Here is a 23,164-nt window from a genome sequence, read left to right as displayed (position 1 = left end):
ATGAAACAAATCAAGACTGAAATCTGCATTCAAATGTTACTTATTAAATTCATAGTCTACCTTTCCTTCTCAAGTTCATAGAGCACCGTGCTTTCCATTCACACCTACAATTAACCTGGGAGATTGGTTTGTCTGAGAGATAGTGACTGTCCCAAAGTCATCTGGATAAGTTTCATGGCTGAACGTAGCCATGAACGTGGATGTCTCCCATCCTAATCTATCACCTTAATCATCATATTGAGCTCAGACAGCCATATCCTATAGAACAGATTATTGAGGGAAAAGTTAATAATTTAAACACTAAGTAGAACATGGTTAGCTGTATTTCTTGAAACAACCAGAGGGATGCTTAAAACATGATGAATGGAATAGATTTTTCTACATATCTTTTCCAAAGTTTAAAGTCAATGCTCTTTTGAACTGACTCTACTTCCTGGTGAGTTCATGAACATCCATGTTGTATTTCTTGGCAGCTATAGATAATGGATGTGCATTGCCTCCTCCTAGGACTTTTTCTTAAATCATCTGGGCATTCCTGATACCTAAACTTTGCATAGTTTTTCAAGTTCATGCAAGAATGGATAGATGCTGCCAACTCATGAGGTTTCCCAAAATGTTGAAGAACAAAATTTGGTATTTTGATTATTTTACACCTGATAACAGAATTACAAAGTTGGAAGGGACCTTAGGGGTCTTCTAGTCCGAACCCCTGCTCAAGCAGGAGACCCTATACCAGGGGTAGGCAACCTTGGCTCTTTTATGACTTGTGGACTTTAACTCCCAGAATTCCTGAGCCAGCCATGATGAGGGGAAAGGGAGAGGTTTCCAAGCTTAGCCATGCTGGCTAAGGAATTCTGGGAGTTGAAGTCCACAAATCATAAAAGAGCCAAGGTTGCCTACCCCTACCCTATACCATTCCAGACAAGTGATTGTCTAGTCTTTTCTTAAAAGCCTTTAGTGATAGAGCACCCACAACATCGGAAAGCAAGCATTCCACCGGTTTCTTGTTCACACTGTTAGGAAATTTCTCCTTAGTTCTAGGTTGCTTTTCTCTTTGATTAATTTCCATCCATTGTTTCACTGATAATTAATTGATAATACCTCACTGATATTTGAAATCTGAAACAACTTTTAAAACATAGATCTGAAGTTGATTGAAATGGATGATAATAGATTTGAATTCCAAACCTGTAAATTCAATTGGACATAATAAAGTGAGATCCATGATTAATAAGGACCACATCTTCATACACTTTGCCAGACAGATGATCTCTGGGCTCTGAAATAATGCAGATTTTCCTTGCTGATTAAATGAGAGTGAGTCTAAAATGCCCAGAATCCAGAGAAACTACATAATCCATATAGCTTTAGCCATGCCTTTCAATACTGAAGGTGTTTAACTTTTTTCTCCAGCAATATATAAATATATGACTCAATTTCACTCCCAAAGGCACTTTTCCTCTTCTTGAACTTCCATAACACTGAGTAACATCTAGAGATGGGAATAGGGTCTTCTTTTGTTTCCATAGCCTTTGCCTTTTCCCCCAAGCCTTTAATTAATTCTGCCTTGCTTTTACGCAGACAACTACATTAAAAACTCACATCCAATAGCAATAGTAATAACATTTAGGCTTAAATACCAACCCATAGCAATCGAATCGAATAGAATAGAATAGAATAGAATAGAATAGAATAGAATAGAATAGAATAGAATAGAATAGAATAGAATAGGTCCTTGGAGGTCTTCTAGTCTAACCCCCTGCTCAGGCAGGAAACCCTATAGCATTCCAGACAAATGGCTGTCTAGTCTCTTCTTAAAAACTTCCAGTGTTGGATTATTCACAACTTTTTGAGGCAAGTTGTCCCACTAGCTAATTGTTTTAACTTTACATGACTCTCTGGGTGGTTTACTATGTAAAAGTATTATAGGTAGTCCTCGACTTACAACAGTTCATTTAGTGATTGTTCAAAGTTACAAGTGACTTATGACCATTGTGGCATCTCCATAGAGATGTGGCAAATGGCATGGATTTATGACGGTTGGGGTTTCCCAGGGTCAAGCAAAGTCAATGGAGTAGCCAGATTCACTTAATAACTCTTTTGTTAACAACTGCAGTGATTCACTTAACAACTGTGGCAAGAAAAGTTGTAAAATGGGGAGGGTCTTTTCAGGGTGCCGCCGGTAAAAGATTGCTGGTGGGTAACACCCAGGGGGAGGGCCTTCTCAGTGGGTGTGCCTCCCTTCTGGAACCAGCTGCCCATGGAGCTTCGGACTGCCCCCGACCTCCGTTCATTTCACCAGGACCTGAAGACCTGGCTCTTTGAGCTCTCTGGCCCAGGCTGAGAATTTTAATTTTAATTTTAATTGGTTTTTTTTTACTTTTTCAGGGATTGTTTTAATTTTTTAAATTGTTTTTAACTTTTGTATTTCTTGTTTTAAATACCCTGTAAACCGTCCTGAGTCCTTCGGGAAAGGGCGGTATATAAATCCAATTAAATAAATAAATAAATAAATAAATAAATAAATAATAAATAAATAAATAAAAGCATTCTTAACAATTTCTCACTTAACAACTGAAATGTGAGGCTCAGTTGTGGTTGAAAACTATCTGCACTTGCATATGGCCCCAACAATCTATGTCTTCATTTTACTGACCTCGGAAGGATGGAAGTCTGAGTCAACCTTGAGCCCCCATCAGAATCAAACTCCAGGCTGTGGGCAGAGTTTGCCTGCAATAATGCATTCTAATCACTATGCCACTTGGGCTCTATAGACGTGCCTGTGAGCTAATGTTCACATAATAAGATATCTTTGTATGTGGATTTCTAATAGAAGCACGTTTGCACATATTTGCTCTGGTTTAGAAACTGGCTCTTTCTGCAATGTGATTAAAAACTAGCAGAATTAACTCTAATAGGGCAGATATGTTATGGATGGACAGCTATCCATTTCATAAACTTTCATGAAGATGTATGTTAAATGCTTGAGCATATTCATGAGTCTTTTACATATCTTAATGACAAATGAGATTTTACCAATCTATAGAAACATATAATATACACAGACAGACTTTGGCCGTTGCATTGAAGTCTGCTAAATTAAATTCCATTCTATCAAAGGTCCACTATTCCTTAAAAGAGATTAACCCACAAGAATTTGCACTGTAAAAGTCTACTAAGGAAAATGTGCATATCAGAATGATCTCGCTTTCAAAAAAGATTTCTTGGACAAATTACATTAACAGTCACATGAAGTTGCATGCTAAGTCTCCATATGGCACTAGGCATTGTGAATCTAAACAGTTGCAAAATGTGTCATGATTTCTTAAAAGCAATTTTTTAAAAAAAAAACAAAATCTCATTCCTTTGGTTCCTATGGCAGTAACAGTGCCTGAGAATATTTTATGGGATGGAATCATTTTTCCCAAGCAAATCTGACAGATCCTGGGTATGATTTCTGAAGATGCATTTGGGAATGTTTCTTTCAAGCCCTGGCTGCATTTCCCTTTGTGTATTGTTGTTTGTTTATTTTGGGGAGCACATGGGAATGTATAAGGTTGCTTCAGTTACTTAAACAGCTGAAGGTTCTAATCAGCGGGTTGTGTGCTCTGTGGCTGTGAGAACTCCATCTCCAAAATGACAACCACAGTCTTTCTAACTATGCTCCTCTTCCAAATGGTTGAAATGGGGAGAATCAGACAATCTGCCATGTATTTTCACAGGAGAATACCTGGATATTTTTCACAAGCATATCTCTCAGTTTCACGTAGCAGCAGCTGAGCCGGAAGGAAGTTCCCCCAGGTATAACACAAGCCCAGGTAATCTTCCCTTGTCCCCTCAGGCATAATGAACAGAATGCATATGGTAATGTTAGAGCTAAGATGCTTGGGGATGTGAATGTAGGTGTCCTTTTGTGTGCAGATAATGCTTTCTTGTTGGCTGAGAAGCCAAACAATTTGCAAAGAATATTAAGCAGATATTATGGGGCAATGAAGGCAATGGATCTGAAAAGTAATGTATCAAAGAGAAAAGAGTTCCATTAGTAGGGAAAATGCAAGTTATAAATGAATGGAAACAAAACTGCACTTACTGTGTGCAGATGCTGGTATAAATGTAGTAGTACATGGGACCTGGGGTAGATACTGTATATAGTAGTATGTAGGCAGTGGGTATGATGTACACAAGGAGCATGTGTGTATAACAAAAAGCAATTGGATCAAGAATAAATGTGGAAAGAAAAATGAATGATCCAAGGATGGAAAAGTAAATTGAATGAATTTGATTATTTAAAGAGAATGAATGAAGATGGAATCACAAAAAAAATATTTGAAGGAAACGTAAATTAGTGGAGAGAAAGGAAAAGACTGAGAAATTCATGGTACTGAAAAAAAGAAGAAGTAAGTTGGTATATAAAATGGTGCACGGATATGACAAAGCAAAGATGGTGCATGAGAACAGAAAGGTATGGAGAAGGTTTTAGTATAAGGGGGTCCCTGTGGATTTTACTGCCAACCAAAAGGGATGGTGCTCATCTCCATTTCAAGACCATTGAGCCAGTGCTGTCTGATGACATTTCCATAGTCACGTAGCCAGCACTGTCACCTTCCCATCTACTCACATTTGCATGTTTTCAAACTGCTAGGTTGGCAGGAGCTGGGGGAAGGATGGGAGCTCACCCTGTCATGTAATGCTCAGATCTTGAACCTGGGCTGCCATCTTGCCAGCCAACAAACCCCTCATCTTAACCATTGAGACACCGTGCTACACTTGGTTTTAATACAATGAGACTGATATTGGAATAATGTTAAAATATACTACATTTGAGAGCCTAATTGGTATAGTAATGAAGGCTTCAGGCTAGAAATTGTGAGTTCTAGCTCTGCCTTAAGCACCAAACCAGCTAGGTGACCTTGGGCCAGTCACTTTCTCTCGGCTCTAGGAAGCAGGCAATGGTAAACCATTTCTGAAATCTTGCCAAGAAAACTACACTGACTCGAATATATTTTTTTTTAAAAAATAGCTACAATTAATCATCTTTCCTTTGACCTTTCTTATCACACTGTTAATTTCTTTAGTTTACTATTTCTTCTATCTGCTTTCATGGGTTGTTTACCCTGAAAATGAATAGTGTGATCTGGAAGTAGGTATGCATGCATGTATGTATTAACATAGTGTGAATTCAAACGTAATTAACAGAAATAACACCCTATTCACAGGAAACCTATTAAGCAAATAGTTTAAAAACATTGCATTAAAATAATTTGTACAACCCTCATCTAGCCTTTGAAACACAGTTATATATCAAGCACAAGAATCCTCTGTGGTAGCAAGTGGGTATTCTTGCCATAAAAGGAGCTGTGGTGATGCAGTGGTTAGAATGCAGTATTGCAGGCTAATTCTGCTGACTGCCAACTGCCAGCAGTTCAATTCTCACCGGCTCAAGATTGACTCAGCCTTCCATCCTTCCAAGGTTGGTAAAATGAGGAACCAGATTATTGGGGGCAATAGGAGAACTCTGTAAACTGCTTAGAGAGGTTGGTAAAGCATTATGAAGCAAATAGGTTTAAGTGCTATTGCTATTGCTGTACAAAGTTAACATATTGTCTCTATCCACTAATGAAACACCTACCATATTGTTCCAATATCTTATAGAGTGTGATAAAATATCACCTATCTCTAATGGACTTTAAGCACTATTCTTCTGTGTGATATATGACTGTGTTTTGCAGGTAGATAAAGGCTGTGTATTTATGACTACATAGATGCTTAATGAATGGGAAGATACTACATGGGTGATATTCAGAAGAATTTATAGAGAGGAGATGGAAAATCTATATACTGTTCTGTGTCACTCTTCTAGGTTTGATCAATGAGCTATGAATTGTCCTCTGTTTGAAGTGGAAGAACATTTCCATTTACAGAAACAAACCTGCAGATCAGTAACAATGCAATCATAACAATGTCGTGGTATCATTGTAGCTTGTATGCTTACTACTTAACATGTATATGCATAAGTTGATTAAGCAAGTGGAGTCCATGGGAACAAAATATTGTGAACACATATAAATAGCAAAATAATATTCATGGACATGTAAAGACAAACGGGTGATTCTCACACCAAGTATTGCGAATAAGCCAGACATCTATGGATACCATCTGCCTATTCATTCCTAATATATAGAAAAAAGAATATGCTAATCAATTATCCATCTTTTTGTTTTTCTAGGCTGAAGTCTTTGATGTACAATATGGAAGTCCAGAAGATTTGCTCAGGATTAAACAGTTTACTAATGTGTCCAGCAAAATAGCTCTTTTGAAACTTGGACAGATGCCTTTGCTATATAAGGTTAGTTCTGGATTTTCCCCAGTGCATTTTTTCTTTCTGATTTTTGAATTGCAAGTAATAACTGTGGTGTGGTTTTGTAAAGCTGCATTTAATTGTTTCTTGTTTCTTTAGTCCCCAAATTTATAAATGTTATAAACCCTTTCTCTAATGAACTGATTTTATTTTTTGAAAAAAGAAAAAAAAGATACAGTAGAAGAAAGAGGGCTTGGCTCTAATTTATCAAATGATTCCTATGATCAAATGGAGGCTTCAATGTATATCTCATTTATATACCTCTGATATCTTAATCACTTTACTATATTTGTTGATCAAGAATTTAAAGAAGAGACAGTAACAGTTCTAGTCCAACTGACTTTGGTGGACAGTAGAAAGTTAACAAGTGGTACCTGTTAGCTTTGTATCTTTGTACATTGAGTGCATTGAGTATCATAATACAGTACTCTAAACCATCCAAAGGTACTTTGGCATATTATTAACCAAGATGAAACATTTGCCTCCTGTCTGTAATAAATACTCTCCTTATAGAAGAGATTTTAGATTTTAGAATTAGATTTTAGAATTAGACATTGGAAGCTTCCTGGAGCCCTCAGAGAATGAACTAAATCAATAATCTGTGTCAGAATTGCAAGGGATACTTGATATCACTATTTATTATTTACATAGATTTTTGAATAACACTTATGATTATCTCATTTTCTATCCCAGTAAAACTTTGCTTCAAACATGTGCAATTAATCTTTCTTTTAAAACCTTCAAATGTTTGTTTTGTACATGTTCTATAGCCTAGAAAGAGTGTTAGAAATCCATTTCTGGAGATTAAACAATGTCACATTATTTATAGTTCTATTATTGCCATATTTGGGTTTTTTTTTATTTAGCATATGGCATTGTTACATTATTTTATTTATTTTTTATTTTTTATTTTAATTCCATTTATATCCTGCCCTTCTCCGAAGACTCAGGGCGGCTTACAAGCTTAGCAGCTTAACATTAGCCAGGAGACTACAATGCTAATGCAGAGTAGTAGTTTGGCTGCCTGTTTACCAGCTCTGTTAGACACACACTTGCATGCTTTCCAAGATCCACTGCAGGAGGATGAGCTAACTTCACACCAGAAAGAAATATGAGCAGTACCATCCAAAGCCCTTTTCCTTCCACTGAAGCCACCTTGCAAATGGGCACCACAGCCAGGAAGGTGCTGGCTCGTCTCCTTACCGAAGTGGTACCTATTTATCTTCTTGCATAGAACATGCTTTTGAAGTGCAAGATGAATAGAGGTTGAGGTGAATGATGGGAGCTCACCTGCCACACAGTGCTAGGACTTGAACTGCTGGAGCAGAGACCATCTCCAATGTTATTAAGCCACTGAGCTTCTAGATTTGGGGTTGAAATCCATAACATTTCAATATGACATTGCTGTTTGTCAAGAGTGCCTGTGTTCTACCTGGCTAAACCTCCTAAAGCAGGGCTTTTCAACCTTTTCACCCATTGTACCACTTTTAGGATATGGCAACATCCGAGCACCACCAGTCGCCTAGCAAGGTGTCAAAAACTTGATGATTCCCCCCCCAAAAGGAAAAAAAAGTGATGAAGTACAGGTAGTCCTCGACTTACAACAGTTAGCTAAGTGACTGTTCAAAGTTACAATGGCACTGAAAAAAGTGCCCCTCAAGCCACAGCCGAGCAAGACATCTGCCTGCCTGCCCGGCGGTGCTCTTCCTCCTGTCTGAGGTTTTCATTGCTATGAGCATTTCTGTTGAGGATTGGCAGCAGGGGTTGGGCGGAGTGTGTGTGTGTGGTTTTTATTCTCCCCCCCACTCCGCTTGGTGGTTGCAGCAGGTTTTGGTCACTTCACATGACCCTGGGACACTGTGACCATCATAAATATGAATCAGTTCCCAAGCATCTGAATGTAAATCACAAGACCCTAGAGATGCTGCAACATTCCAGCTGATCGGCGCTTCTTCTGGGCTCAGCAGAAGTGCCAGGATCAGTGTCAAGCTCCAGCTGAAGCCTGGAGCTGATCCTGGCGTTTCCACTGAGACCTGACAGCCCTGAAGAAGTGCTGATCCTGGCGCTTCTGCTGAGCCCTGACAGCCCAGCAGCTCCAGCCGTCTCTCACTCAGGCTTCTGCAGTGCTGCCACCGGTTCATGTACCACCTGCTAGGTGCCAATGTACCACAGATGGTACCTGTACCACTGGTTGAAAAGCCATGTCCTAAAGGTTGCACTAAGAAATCTAAACTGTGAGTATAGTAATTAGATCACAACAGCTATCTTGACTTTTCTGACTGTCCTCCCCACATAGATACCTCTGATTTCCATCCTGCCATGGATGGAATCAAAAGCGGGATAATAGCTTTAAGGTGCTAAAGTGCCAATTAAGCTTTAGGAAAGGTATTGAACTCTAAGTTCTTCGTGTCTGCATGATGGTGCAGAATAATAAGAAAATCTATGGTAAAATGATAAGAAAATTTATGCTACAAAGGAGAGATGCAGCAATAGCAGATGATGTTTTTATTGCACATTTGTCTTTCTTCAAACATGGACTCGTAGAGGGCTTATCTCCCATTTCAATTTTTTTTGCATCCCACTGCTTCTTCCATCTGTTTTCTTTCCATAAAGTAAATGTTAAGGAAGCAAAGATGGAAGAGCTGCACAACGTAGTTTGATTGATCGCACTAGGAATTGAAACATCCAACACACTCCATAAACGGGAGCAAGGGAGGAAACTGATCTGGGGAATATTAGCACTGAACAAAGCATTTTTTGATAGGGCTAAATCACAGTTTTTGTCAGCTTTTCATTTTCCCAGTCATAAGTCTGAATTCATTTGAAAATAAAAATAAAAAATCATGAAAAGGTGAAACAGGAATGTCTCCTGGATTCACGACTCAATTTTGAAGATCATATTGGAGTCGTGGCTAGGGGGGCAATTTGCCCAGGTACGCCTGGTATGCCAGTTATGTCCCTTTCTGGACCGAGATGCCTTACGTACAGTCACCCACGCACTCGTTACCTCCCGTATAGATTACTGCAATGCTCTCTACATGGGGCTGCCCTTAAAGACCACCCGGAGGCTTCAGCTGGTTCAGAGTGCGGCCGCGCAGGTAGTGATGGGAGCACCCCGATACTCCCATATTACACCCCTCCTGAGTGAGCTGCATTGGTTACCAGTTGCCCTCCGGGTGAGATTTAAGGTGCTGGTACTTACCTTTAAAGCCCTACATGGCTTAGGCCCGGGATACTTGCAGGACCATCTGCTACCTGGAACAACTTCCCATCGCCCAGTACGCTCACACAGAGAGGGCCTCCTCAGGGTACCGTCGGCTAGACAATGTCGGCTGGCGACCCCCAGGGGGAGGGCCTTCTCTGTGGGAGCACCAGCCCTATGGAACCAACTCCCCCTTGAGCTCCGGATGGCCCCGGATCTCCGGTCCTTTCGCCGCGGCCTCAAAACACTCCTTTTCCACCTGGCTGACCTGGACTGACAGAGATTTTAATTTATGTTTTTAATTTTTAACTCTAATTTTTAATTTATTTTAATTTTAATTTATTCTACAGGGGCCATTAATTTAATTTTTATTTTAACTTCTGTATTATTGTATGTTATTGTTGTTAGCCGCCCTGAGTCCTTCGGGAGATTGGGCGGCATATAAGTCCCAATAATAAATAAAATAAATAAATAAATAAATATCCTGGTGCTTCTATTTCTAAGGTGCCATCTTGTCTTGCATGTTTTATATCTGCAATTATACATTGGGGTTTTTTCTCTTAATGCACTATATTATTCTGTGTTATTTTCACACAAATGTGATTGTATGCACTTTTCTCTAGTGACAACAATTTCATATACTTGAGAACTACAACATGCAAAGTTCAGAGAAGTTTTGGAAAGTATTGAATTTTGAGGTACCTACTGGTCTGGAAATGTGTAATTTTATGAGTATTACAAGATGACCCAAATAAATTTATCCCCACTTCCTATTTGAGAGCAATTTTATGTACAGTAGCTGTGCATTTTTCTCCCCCGTAAAAAAAAATTCCTTGCCTTTCAGAGTTAGGATTTCAAGACATTGCACAAATGAAACAAATCCATTTTCCTCCACACCTTGGTCTCAAGTGGCATCATTTTATAAAGTGCACAGGAGTAGAAAAGAAAAATATCAAAGAATCTTTTTTTTAACAGCTGTGTAGTTAAAGATAGCCATGCTGTTTTCTATTGTTATATGATGGGAGATCAGATTCTTCAACATCATTACTTATCCTGTTGGAGATTTAAACGTGCCCCAAGGAGAAGCTAACATAACACGTTGTCTGTCTAACCTCCTCAAGTTTCAAGATCTTACTAGGTTTGTTGGATTCTCTCCAAAAGTCGCCGCTTGCAGCTGTACTGAGAATAAGAGCTATGAATTGCAATGGAATAAAGTGTAGCAAAAAAGCAATAGATAGACAATGCATTGTGTACTTTTAAAGCCATTTAAAGATACTCATTGCTGTCCCTTTTAACCTACAGTATATTATTGTTCGGCCAGGGACGTGGTGGCTCAGTGGGTTAGGACGCTGAGCTTGTCAATCAGAAGGTCGGCAGTTTGGCGGGTCAAATCCCGAGTGCCGCGTAACAGGGTGAGCGCCTGTTACTCGTCCCAGCTTCTGCCAACCTAACAGTTTGAAAGCACGTAAAAATGCAAGTAGAAAAATAGGGACCACTACGGTGGGAAGGTAACAGCGTTCCGTGCGCCTTTGGCGTCTAGTCATGCCGGCCACGTGACCACGGAGACGTCCTGGGACAAGCGCTGGCTCTTCGGCTTTGAAATGGAGATGAGCATCAGCCCCTAGAGTCGGAAACAACTAGCACGCATGTGTGGGGGAACCTTTACCTTTACCTTTACCTATATTATTGTTCATTGATGTAAGGGAATTTGCATGGCTTCCAGATCTCTGCCAAACACTACTTTTTTCTTCTTTTTATGACCCTGCAATCCCTTAATTCAGGATATAGTCGGGACAAGTGAGTAGAACTGAGCTGGATGCCTTTCCTGACTATGTAGCATTTGCAGCAGATTTTTTCTCTTTGTGCCCTTACCTTGAATCGAACTCTCAACCTTCCGAACGGGAGGTGAGCATCTTCACCACTAGGCCACTATGCTGCTATATAAAAATCATAACACTACTGATAGAAGAAAACAGTTGTAGCTCAGGGTGGAACTGAGGGGGTCTTTGGTCTTCTTTGAGCTTGATGGTTTTCTTGCAGATATTTTATTACCAAACTAGCTAACATCATCAGTGCTAGAAGGTAGTAGGGTTTATTAGTGGCTTGTCCTGTCAGTGTTTTTTTTTTAATCCCATTTATATCCCGTCCTTCTCCGAAGACTCAGGGCAGCTTACAATCTAAGCACAATCAATGTGCTTAGCAATAGCCTTCAGTCTATGTATATGCCTGCTTATTAGGGCTTTCGCCCCCCCCCCCAGCGGCATTATTACAAAGTCAGCTTATTGCCCCCAACAATCTGGGTCCTCATTTTACCTACCTCGGAAGGATGGAAGGCTGAGTCAACCTTGAGCCTGGTGGGACTCGAACCTGCACTAATTGCAGGCAGCTGGTGTTACTTAAGGAGTCATTAGCCCACTGCTCCACTAAGGCAGTGTTGATGGGACTGTCCTTGGTGGTTCCTTGGTTAGGCTGTTGTTATATATTAGCTTGTTTGTCTGCATTGGTAGTTCCTTCATTAAGGTATTGTTCACTTGATTTCTGGTCTAGTGTCAATCTTGGTGTCAATCTCTGCTCATATGGGTGTTAATTGCTGGTAAGGAGGTGTTTGGTCTTTTTTGTTTCCTTTTGGGCTTTTTGATTGTTTCATTTGTGTGGTATATAGATGCAGAGCACCTCCTTGTGTCTAGGGGACCAGTTTGTTTTGGGATTGGGTCCCCCTGAGACATCCTGGGCACATTGCATGGGAATGAAAACCCCACTGGAAATGGAAAAGTCCTCTGGGGTTAGGGTTGGGTTTTGGGTTAGGCTCCATGAAGTCTGAGCCCAAAACCAACTTCCTTAGGCTTAGGGGACCAGTTTGCTTTCCTGTCAGCCCCCCAAGGATTTCTAGGTACATTGCATGAGAAAAGTCCATTGGAAATGGGGAAAGTCCTCTAGGGTTAGGGCTAGGGTCAGCCCTCCATGAGGTCTGGCCCCACAACCAATGTTGCAATTGAAGATGGAGCTTATCCTTATGGCTAGGGGTCACTGTGATTTCCAGTCAGCCCTCAAGATGTCCTCTGGGGAAACTTCATTGAAAAAGTCCTCTGGGGTTAGGAGTAGGGTTAGGCCTACACTATAAAATGTATAAGAGTACCTTACATAAAAATGTCTCAGAAATTACCTACAAACTACTACAACCACATGGCATTAGGTAGCACACAAATCAACTAAAGCCTTGTAAAACAGCCTAAGTAACCAAAAATCCCAGCAGTCCCAGAAGGAAAAAAAAACAAACAAAAAACATAGCATACAGTGCAAGCCACTATGTAGGACAAACCAGCAGAAGACTAACAGAACACATTGATGAATACCAACTAGCAGTTGGAAGAGATGAATAAAAATGTTTTAATTTCACAATACATGGACACACTCAACCATAGTTTCAACTAGGAAACTGTGAGCATAGGAAGTAACTATTAAAAAAAAGTCCTGCTACACAAGATTTTAGTCAATGGCTGAGAAGTGATGTGAAGACAATCTTCAAATATGGATGTGACATCACAAATATAAGGAGTTTCAGATTATCATTCTTTTGTCAGAAATTGCTCTACTATCCGAATAGATTCTATAAATACTGTATCTTCAAGGTCCATGTTTTAATCACCTCATAGAAATGAATAATCATGAAAGAAGTCTGATTTGAAAATTGTTTTTATAAAGGCTTATATAGAACATCAGTATAGGATTGTGGGCATATATACATTACTTTAATGATGCATAACTAAATTTCATGGACATCATATTTTAGTTCACTAAGTTATTTGGTAACAAGCAACATATTTTCCAGGTAGCTGAATTTGGCAGATCATGAGAAAGTTGAAATTGATAGTTCTGTTTCATATTGATCATCACCGAATCCTAAGGAAATATATTCCCTGAACATTTCATTTCCATTTTACTGTCAATAAAACTTCATGGCCTCATAGTAACCAGGAGTCAAACTTAATTCAACAACTTTTAATATATTACTTACAGCATTTCCCCAAAGATTATTATATTGCATTTTCTTGGAGATGAAAAAAGATATTTTAATGTCCTCAAAAGACATATATCTAGCACACATATATTCCACATACCCCTTTAATAATTTCTCAAGCATATCTTTTATCTTCAATCTAATCTTAACTTTTCCCTCTTGGGAAGTTGTTTACATTGCATTTCATAGCAGCATGTACTAGTTATAAGAGATGCAATATCAGTAAGTGATTTTTTATCTCCCACAAAAAAGTACCTTACTGGGAATTTCTGGAGTAATTTCTCCAACTCATAGTTTGTATCATAGCCTTCAAGAAAAGAAAAGGGTAATATTTAATTTGCTGTACAACCTGACCTTGTCTCCTGTCATATTAGAACTGGTGGTGAAATGTTTGCTGAACTCAGATGTGCTGATTTAAGAGATACCCCAATTCCATTTTTAAGACTTCTTTATGACAAATCCAAGATTAATTAGTCAAGGGAAACTGATGGCTGGAGAAATTGCTTTTCTTTTTTCCCCAATAACCGTATTTATTATCTTAATGTCAAATTTGCTTCCTAGTTGAATCATATTGATGTGTGGTGAACTAGACCTGCTGCTTTAGGCATCAGACAAGTTTTAAGGTTTGCAAAAAAATTATATTGGTATTTTCTGGGTCTTCCCACAGTAAAGAGATCTTTAATGTGGAGTTCTTTCCCAAAGGCATCCTAACCTTATAAATCCTTTTTAAAACTGGGATGGAAACAGCATTGTTTGTGCAGCAGTTTCAGTGGGCTCTAGATGAAGTGGATTATTTGAACCTTTTCCAGGCAGGATTCCGGCCTGGACACTGGATGGAAAAAGCATTGGTTGCACCCTTAGGTGACCTCTGCTGGGAGCAGAAGAGAGGCAGTCCTTCCATCTGTCCTTGTTCTCCTTGACCTCCTTGATATCACTGACTTCTTCATGGGTTGGAAGTAGGCAGCACAGTATTGGGTTGGTTGTCTTCCTTCCTATAGGGCTGGTACCAGACAGTGTTGACTGGGAATAGGCCCCACCTGTGGGCCTTACTATGTGGGATTCTGCAGGGTTAGTACCCTCTTCATTTCTATTTAACATCTACATGAACATCTGTTTAACATCTATACCAGGGGTAGGCAACCTCAGCTCTTTTATGACTCGTGGACTTCAACTCCCAGAATTCCTGAGCCAGCCATGCTGAGGGAAAAGCGAGAGGTTTCCAAGCTGAGCCATGCTGACTCAGGAATTCTGGGAGTTGAAGTCCATGAGTCATAAAAGAGCCGAGGTTGCCTACCCCAGATCTATACCAATGTAGGGTGAGATCATTCATTATCATGGTGTGAGGTATTATTGTAATGCTGATGATCCTCAACTGTACATCTCTATCCTTGGTGAAATAAGTGATGCTGTTGATGTCTTGTCCTGATGCTTGTAAGCTATGAAGGTCTAGAAGGGGAACAACTACTGAATCCTGGGTTGAATGACTTTGGGTTTGGGGGCCTTTGGGATAAGGGACTTCACCATCTTTGGTTCTAGATTGAATGGAAATACTCCAGGCAGACACTTTGTAAATACTGAAAGTCCTTCTATACTCACAAGTGCTGCTCTACGAGCAGGTAGCAATTGTCAGTAGTGGGGGGCTTTGAACCATGCACCAGTTGTGCCCTTTCTTGGGCCATGAGTGGCAGTCTCTAGTCATCTCCAAGATGTATTACTATAATGCACTCTATATGGAGCTGCCCCTGAAAAGTATCCAAAAACTTCAACTGGTGCAGAATGCAGCTACACAGACACTCTTTGTGCTTCTACAACTGCATATGTTACACCTCTGTTCCATGATCTGTATTTCTGCTGGTTTTAATCTTTAAAGCCCTACATAGAATGGGTCTAGTTTACTTAAGGGACTGCCTCTTTCCAATCATATGTACATTAGGGCCAGTAAGAGGCATATGTTGCAGGTTCCACCTGCTGAAGAGCTACATTTTATGGGACCCAGACAACACACCCTTTCTTCTGTGGCTCCTACAATCTAGAACACCATTCTACCTCCCAAATTACCCCCATCCCTGTTAGCCTCTAGGTCGTTGGGTGTCTTTACAATAGTTGTATCTTATTTAGATGAGTATCTTGTACATAGTGTCTTATTTATCTTGCTTATATTTGTTTTCAAAATGTGTTTTGATAGCTGTGACATTGTTTTAAATATTAATTGTATGTTGCTCAGAGTCACGTTTGGTGAGATGGATGGCTATATAAATGTGATAAATAAATATTCAGAAACCTGAAGGCAATGTCTTCCACTGAATATCATGAATTTAAATCAGCCTTCAATTTCTCTAAATGGGAACTTTTAACTAATCTCAAAGCTGTTCCCAAATTTTAATTCTTTTTGAAAGGTAACAATATTTTTTTAAAAAAATGACAAAGAAATAGACTCACATTCCAGTCAATGGTGAGTTGTGAATCTTATTCTGGATACTTAGTCGATCTTAATGAGGTTCAAGGTTGACTCAGCATTCTATCCTGAACCAGACAAGCTCTTTCCTGAAGCACCAAATCAAATTCCAGATCATAGTGTATATGCTTTACATGGGAATGCCTTTGAAGAACATCTAGATGCTGTATCTCAGTGAAAATGGGCAATTATTAGAGTTTCTTGATTTGTACATATCAGAACTCTGCTTTCTAACCAGCACTGATCACAATTTTTCTTTGTTCAATTTAATTCAAAATGCTGGTGGTCTTCATGACTTGGAGCTGGGCTATTTGTGGGTTTGCCTCTCCTTGATTGTCCCTGCCATAGCATTAACAATAGCATTTAGGCTTATATACTACCCCATAGTGTTTTACAGCACTCTCTGTGCAGTTTACAATGTAAGAATATTGCCTCTCCAACTATCTGGACCCTCAGTTTACTGACCTTGGAAGGATGGAATGCTGAGTCAAACTTGAACCTCATTAACTCTGAGCAAAGTTTGCCTGTAATACTGCAGTTTAACTACTGCATCATCAGGGCACCATCCCAACAAAACCAGCATAAGAGGCATGCTATGGGTCTTATCAATTAAAGAGTTTATCTTTAAAGAACTCCTTTACTAAAGAAGCACTATTAAAGAACCTTTTTGAAACATTGTCTTAGGGAACTTAGATTGCCTTTGCCCCTGTTGGAACTTTCTAAGATCCCAAAGATGTAGCTGTGTTCCTGGGCATAGGAGTCAGAACATCAGACAAAGTCCATAAGATAGCTATGTTGATGGTTGTTTCACCATGGCTGCCAATTACATATTCATTGCCTGCTATGTTGTGTTTTAAATGATATAGCCTCCCAGAGTTACTATGATGAGATGAGCAGCCGTATACATTTATATAAGTAAGTAAATAATATTTCATGAGGCTCGATTGACAGAAAATTAGTTAACTTTTTTGTTTGGTCTCTGTTTCTTTTTAAACTATCTTCTTTAAGGCAATCTTAACTGTTTCATTTCTGGATAACTTTACCATGCCCTCTCAGCCTCATCCTTCTTTATATTTTTTTATACAGTTAACAGTTCTGCTTTGTACTAGGTTGCATGCTAGATGATAACATGGGAAAGTTAAAATATAAAAGTAACTGTTGGAGACCCTCTGGATGAGCATCAGCATAGACCAAATCTCAGCTCAGTCCTAGGTTTCATTAACAGAGGGATAGAATCAACAATGAAGAGTTAATATCACTTTGTAATGCCTTGGTAAAACCACACTTGTAATATTGTATCTAGCTTTGGTCTTCAAGATATATATATAAAAAGATGTAGAGAATCTAGAAAGAGTGCAAATAAGAGAAATAAAAATGATTAGGGGATCAGAGGCTAAAAATGGTTTCAGGAATTGACAAGCTCTTTCCTGAAGCACCAAATCAAATTCCAGATCATAGTGTATATGCTTTACATGGGAATGCCTTTGAAGAACATCTGGATGCTGTATCTCCGTGAAAATGGGCAATTATTAGAGTTTCTTGATTTGTACATATTAGAACTCTGCTTTCTAACCAGCACTGATCACAATTTTTCTTTGTTCAATTTAATTCAAAATGCTAGTGGTCTTCATGACTTGGGGCTGGGCTATTTGTGGGTTTGCCTCTCCTTAGTCCCTAGTTTAATGAAAAAAAAAAAGAGAAAGGACTGGGGATGACATGAGAGCAGTATTCCAATATCTAAAAGAGTGTCAGAAAGAAGATTGAGGGGGGGGGGGTGTCAACCAATTCTCCAAAGCACCTAAAAGCACATATGCCAGTGAGATAAATTGAACATTCTTTCATTTTTCAACCATATTGCCCACCTATAAAAGAGACATTTCTTTCTTAACTTAATTCTTGAGGTATTTCAAGATTTATTTTGAGATTCTCTTCTTTCTTATATATTGATATTTGGTGGCAGGAAAGAATATGCTTTCTGATAAAGTTTTCTTCTGTTACACATTTTTTTTCATCATTTCCAACCCCAGTCAACAATACTTTCCAATCCAAAAAGAAAAAAAAGAAACCCAGTGGAAGGCATTTTGTTCATGATTCCTTTTTGGGGTAATTTCATGGAAGAATAGTAGGGCAGCTGCAGGCTTCTCAAGGTGTACTTAAATATGTTATTCTTTGGCCACCCTAGCAACCACTAAAAATAACTGGTAGTTTCAACTTACACTGGGTCTACATCAAGAACAGTATAAAAAGAACAGGACAAATACCATACTTTAACCATAATATTTCATCCAAAACTGTCTTCTACTTGAGAAGAAACTTCAAATGCAAATTCTAGTTCATCGGATTGAATAAAAGCTGGTAGAAAATAAACACAGGAAAAAAATTCCACACAGCACTAAAATAAAATGCATTTAATGAAAATGACAATTAATCCTGTCTCAAAAACAATTAGGATTAAAAGAAAAAGCAGCTCTCATTATGTAAATCTGAGATAACTTCAAAATTCTTATCTGTTTGCTAAACTAATAGCTTACTAATTTAAAGCTGCATTGGATTTCAACTAGCAGAATGGCTGAGGAGAATTTAACCTCAAAATCTTGTGCCAGATCAAGGTGCCTATTTTGACGATGGCCAGTTGCTATTGGTACAGTAATTGTTCCTGTTTATACTGATTTCTAGTTCCTCAACATCTGCAGTTGAGACAGGAAGAGAACCTGCTACCTATCACTGGTTTAAAATCCACAGATTGGTGAATCTGAGACATTGTTGTAGTATCATGGAATAACAGAGTTGGAAGGGACCTTGGAGGTCATCTAGTCCAACTTCCTGCTCTAGCAGGAAAACCTATACCATTTCAGACAAATGGGTGTCCAATCTCCTCTTTAAAACCTCCAGTATTGGAGCTCCCACAACTTCTGGAGGCAGGTTGTTCCACTGGTTAATTGTTCTGTTAGGAAATTTCTCCTTAGTTCTAGATTGTTTCTCTCCTTGATTGGTTTCCATCCATTGCTTCTTGTTCTGCCTTCAGCACAAGAGAATAACTTGACTCCCTCTTCTTTGTGGCAGCCCCTGAGATATTGGAACATTGCTATCATGTCATCACTAGTCCTTCCCTTCATTAAACTAGATATACCCAATTCCTGAAACCATTTTTGGCCTCTGGTCTCTTAATCATCTTTATTGCTCTTCTTTGCACTCTTTCTAGAGTCTCTACATCTTTTTTTATATCATGGAGACCAAAACTGGGTTCGAATTCCTTAGTTTTCTCCTTTTTTAAAAAACCATTAATCAGCCAACTGTTAAAGATTTAAATCCTAATTGCACATAAGATAGGACTGCTATTTGTCTGGGATTAAAAAGTTGTTTGGCTTACAAATGTACATTATTCTCATGTTATTCTGTGTAATTGCACTGTCCTTCCCTTAAAGAAAATTATATATTGATTTTGTTTCTTTGCAAGGGCTGAGATGCCCACAGCACAAACAGTTTATGTGCATAGGTGAGTGATAGCTTGATTGAATACTGCAGCAAAGAAATTTAATGCTACTTGCTCTGGGACCTCGACTTTATTTCCTTAGAAGATGAAGGCCTTTCAGGGGACTTTTCTGGATATTAAAATTCTCCCTTTTCTTCCACTGGTCCCCATAAGGACCAAAGCCTCAGTCTCAGATGGAAAACGGGAAGCAGTGTAAAAAATAATATGCTAGCTTCTACATTATTTTCTTGACCTCCTGGAGGTATGCTGACAACTACATTAAATTTAGATTGCAATGACAACCTCCCAGTGTGTGACTTATGACATATATTTAGCCACAAGAGCTGCCATTTACATTTTTCATGGAGTGAAATCTATTTGACCAGTTTGAAAAATTAATATGGCAGCTTGCAGCAACCTAAAGCCACAGTCCAATTAAAGGAGGAAGAAGCCAATCAAAAGGGTCTAATTATTGCACCATTTGAAAGTTTAGATTTCACACCACTGTGGGAAATAAATAATGTACGCAGGAAAACAACTATGGGAGAATTGCAGGCACACAAATCCCATAAATAAATCCTATAAAAGCATTCCCTATACTGTACATGCCAGTAGTAAGATAAACAGCCAACAGGCCAACTTGAATCTGCTTTTTCTCAGTCTCTGATGCTCCTTCTGAACATCATTATCAATAGTTAAAGATGGAGGCATATAGAAACAATCACATGAGACCTAAAAAGTATTGAAACAATTAAAAAGACAATGAAGGGGAAAAAAAACAACTCACTGCCTTTCACATCTTTTCCTTACTACCGGAATAACAACATTGCAGTCTTATCTGTTTTGGATTTTATCTGGCTCTCCTCCAAAAAATTTATGTTTCAGGAAATCATGTCCCCTTTTGGGTAGCGAGTGTGTCTCAAAGCTTCAAATCTTACAGATCAATCTGTTTCTGGATACAAGTTCTCTCCCTTCCTCTTTATTCCTCCAAATGGTCCCAATGAGAAAAGGAAAGTCTGTGGAAGCCTAGAGTTCATTACTCACCATTCCACATACACTTCTTTGCACACTTAGCCACACATATTTTACAAAATTCACGTCCACCTGGACTTCTAATTTGGGAACAATGGAAATTAGGCAGAACAATTTGTAAAAAAGTGATTTCCTTAAGCATCAGAAACAAAATGGCATGGTGGGATCCCATTTTCTGAACAAGGCATATTAGAGATCTTAGCAACTCATATTAGTTTAGGATTTCAGGAAAACTAAAATCTTCCTTCCTTCCTTCCTTCCTTCCTTCCTTCCTTCCTTCCTTCCTTCCTTCCTTCCTTCCTTCCCAAAGAATGATCTCAGAGACCACCAAGGACTCCATATCCACATTCTGGATCACCTGCAACTCCTAAATATTCTTCAAGGGATGCCCCATGTAGAATTGTGGCAGCCCACTGGGTGCATATTCAAGGCATGAGTTTCCAAGAGCACTCTGTGTGTCCAAATTATTATTTTTTTTAAAAAAAATAGCTTCAGTCATTTAGTTCTTTCTATCCCTAGATATTACACAGAATATTTTATTATTCTCGGTTTGTGTGTTTAAAGAAAGGGCAGAATGATATGAAATGACAATATCAGCAGGGACAAACACAATGCAAATTTCACTATAATCTATGAATATAATTCCTATGCATATTAGCATGTGCCATAAATATAATTGAACAACATAAGCTGTATGTGAGCATTAAAACCATATGGATATGGAAATTTAATTGCAGAATAAAGAATCAATATTTAAGGGGGTAGCTACAAGAAGAAGAAAAAGAATAAAGCGTAAGTTTACTGGGGAATTTTTTTAAAAAAAAACTTTTGCAAAGAAACTTGCTTTCTTCCACCCATATCTCTGTCATGTATAATTTAGGACCAGTGAATACTTAAAAATAAAACATGAATTCAGTATTTACATGCCTCCTGTTGATAAATACATCAGGACATCACAACTTGTTCCAGTCTCCTACTGGATGTATACTTGAGGGCAAACCTAGATTTGCATTGCATAATGTGTGAAATAACATTCAGAATTACTATTATTATTTTATTATTATTTATTATTTATTATATTTTTATACCGCCCTTCTCCCGAAGGACTCAGGGCGGTGTACAGGGCAATAAATATAAAAACGAAATACAAAAGTTAAAAAAACAATTAAATATTATGCCCAGATTTAAAACAGTAATTAAAAGACATATTAAAACCCCAACCCTAACCCATCAAACCAGGTCAGATTGCTCAAATAGATAAGTTTTTAGATTGCGCCGGAAGGAGCGGAGGTCGGGGGTCATCCGGAGCTCAACCGGCAAGCGGTTTCACAGGTCTGGCACGCGCACAGAGAACGCCCTCCCCCTGGGGGCCACCAATCGGCATTCTTTGATCGGAGGCACCCTGAGGAGGCCCTGATGAGTTAGGATTCAAGGCATCCTTATTAGTACTTAGTGGCAGCTGAGTAGTTGGATTTCTAACTGGAGGAAGAAGATTGTGTTTGTTTTTTTGTTTGCTTATACATACAAATAACTCAAGGCAGAGAACATATCCACCACCTTCCTCTTCCTATTTTTCCCCACAACAGCAACACAGTGAGGTAAATTGGACTGAGAGAGACTAGTTCAAAGTCACCAAGCTGGCTTTCATAGTTAAGGCAGGACTTGAACTCAGTGTTTCCCTTTTTCTAGGCTGATGCCTTAACCACTAGACCAAACTGGTTCTGTCAGTTCCTATTGAGGCAGATATTGGAGAAACCATCCTGGCATTTATTAAGGAGGAAAGATAAGTGGGTTGAAATACTTGACAACATGCCAGATCTGTATTTTGGAAATTTCACTGTTTCCTATCTTGTTTTCTTTAGATTAAGCTTTTAAAACTTTATGAACAGGCTGGATCCAGTCTTCCAGTTATATCTGATGCAATAAGAGCCTTGGTGGAGCAGTGGGCTAATGCCTCCTTACGTAACACCAGCTGCCTGCAATTAGTGCAGGTTCGCATCCCACCAGGCTCAAGGTTGACTCAGCCTTCCATCCTTCCGAGGTAGGTAAAATGAGGACCCAGATTGTTGGGGGCAATAAGCTGAATTTGTAATAATGCTGCTTGGGGTTTGTGTGAAAGCCCTAATAAGCAGGCATATACATAGAATGAAGGCTACTGCTAAGCTTGTAAGCCGCCCTGAGTCTTCGGAGAAAGGCGGGATATAAATGGAATTAAAAAAAAAATTGGCAGAAGCACTTTGAAAAAGGTTCAGAGAAGGACACCAAATTTGATCAGTGCACTGGAAACTAAAACCCGCAAGGAGAGATTGAGAAGAAGGGGATTTAGTGTAAATTTGTTACAAGAGTATTTTATATACTTGAGGGGAGACCATACTAATGAAGGCCACATCTGTTCACCATCAACCTGAAATGCAGGTCCTGAAATAATGGCCATAACTTACAGGTAGACAGATTCTGTCAGTGGAAACATTTATTAAAGAGCTGATCAGTTTCCCCCTTATTTGTTAAGTTCAAGCAAAAGCCAGACAACCTTCACCCAGTGCTGGTTTTAGCAGCACAATTCTTTATAAAATCTGTACATCATTCAGGCATGTTTTAAGATTTCACTTTCATCAGAGGTACAGTGG

General features: G+C 38.9%; 1 protein-coding gene across 4 annotated transcripts in view; it reads left to right on the top strand.

Moving 5' to 3' along the window:
* Positions 1-23,164, top strand: part of NAALADL2 (N-acetylated alpha-linked acidic dipeptidase like 2) — a 474,305-nt gene that overhangs the window by 110,482 nt on the left and 340,659 nt on the right. For all 4 annotated transcript variants that reach the window (XM_083363590.1, XM_083363589.1, XM_083363591.1 and 1 more), the window contains exon 3: positions 6,227-6,346. In XM_083363590.1, coding sequence (XP_083219716.1) covers positions 6,227-6,346 — 120 coding nt within the window. The remainder of the gene's footprint in view (positions 1-6,226; positions 6,347-23,164) is intronic.

This window comes from Vipera ursinii, assembly GCF_947247035.1.
Source record: "Vipera ursinii genome assembly, chromosome: 5".
NCBI classification, from domain to species: Eukaryota; Metazoa; Chordata; class Lepidosauria; order Squamata; family Viperidae; genus Vipera; species Vipera ursinii.
Note: the sequence above shows the minus strand (reverse complement) of the source record. Positions and strands in the feature narration are given on the sequence as shown.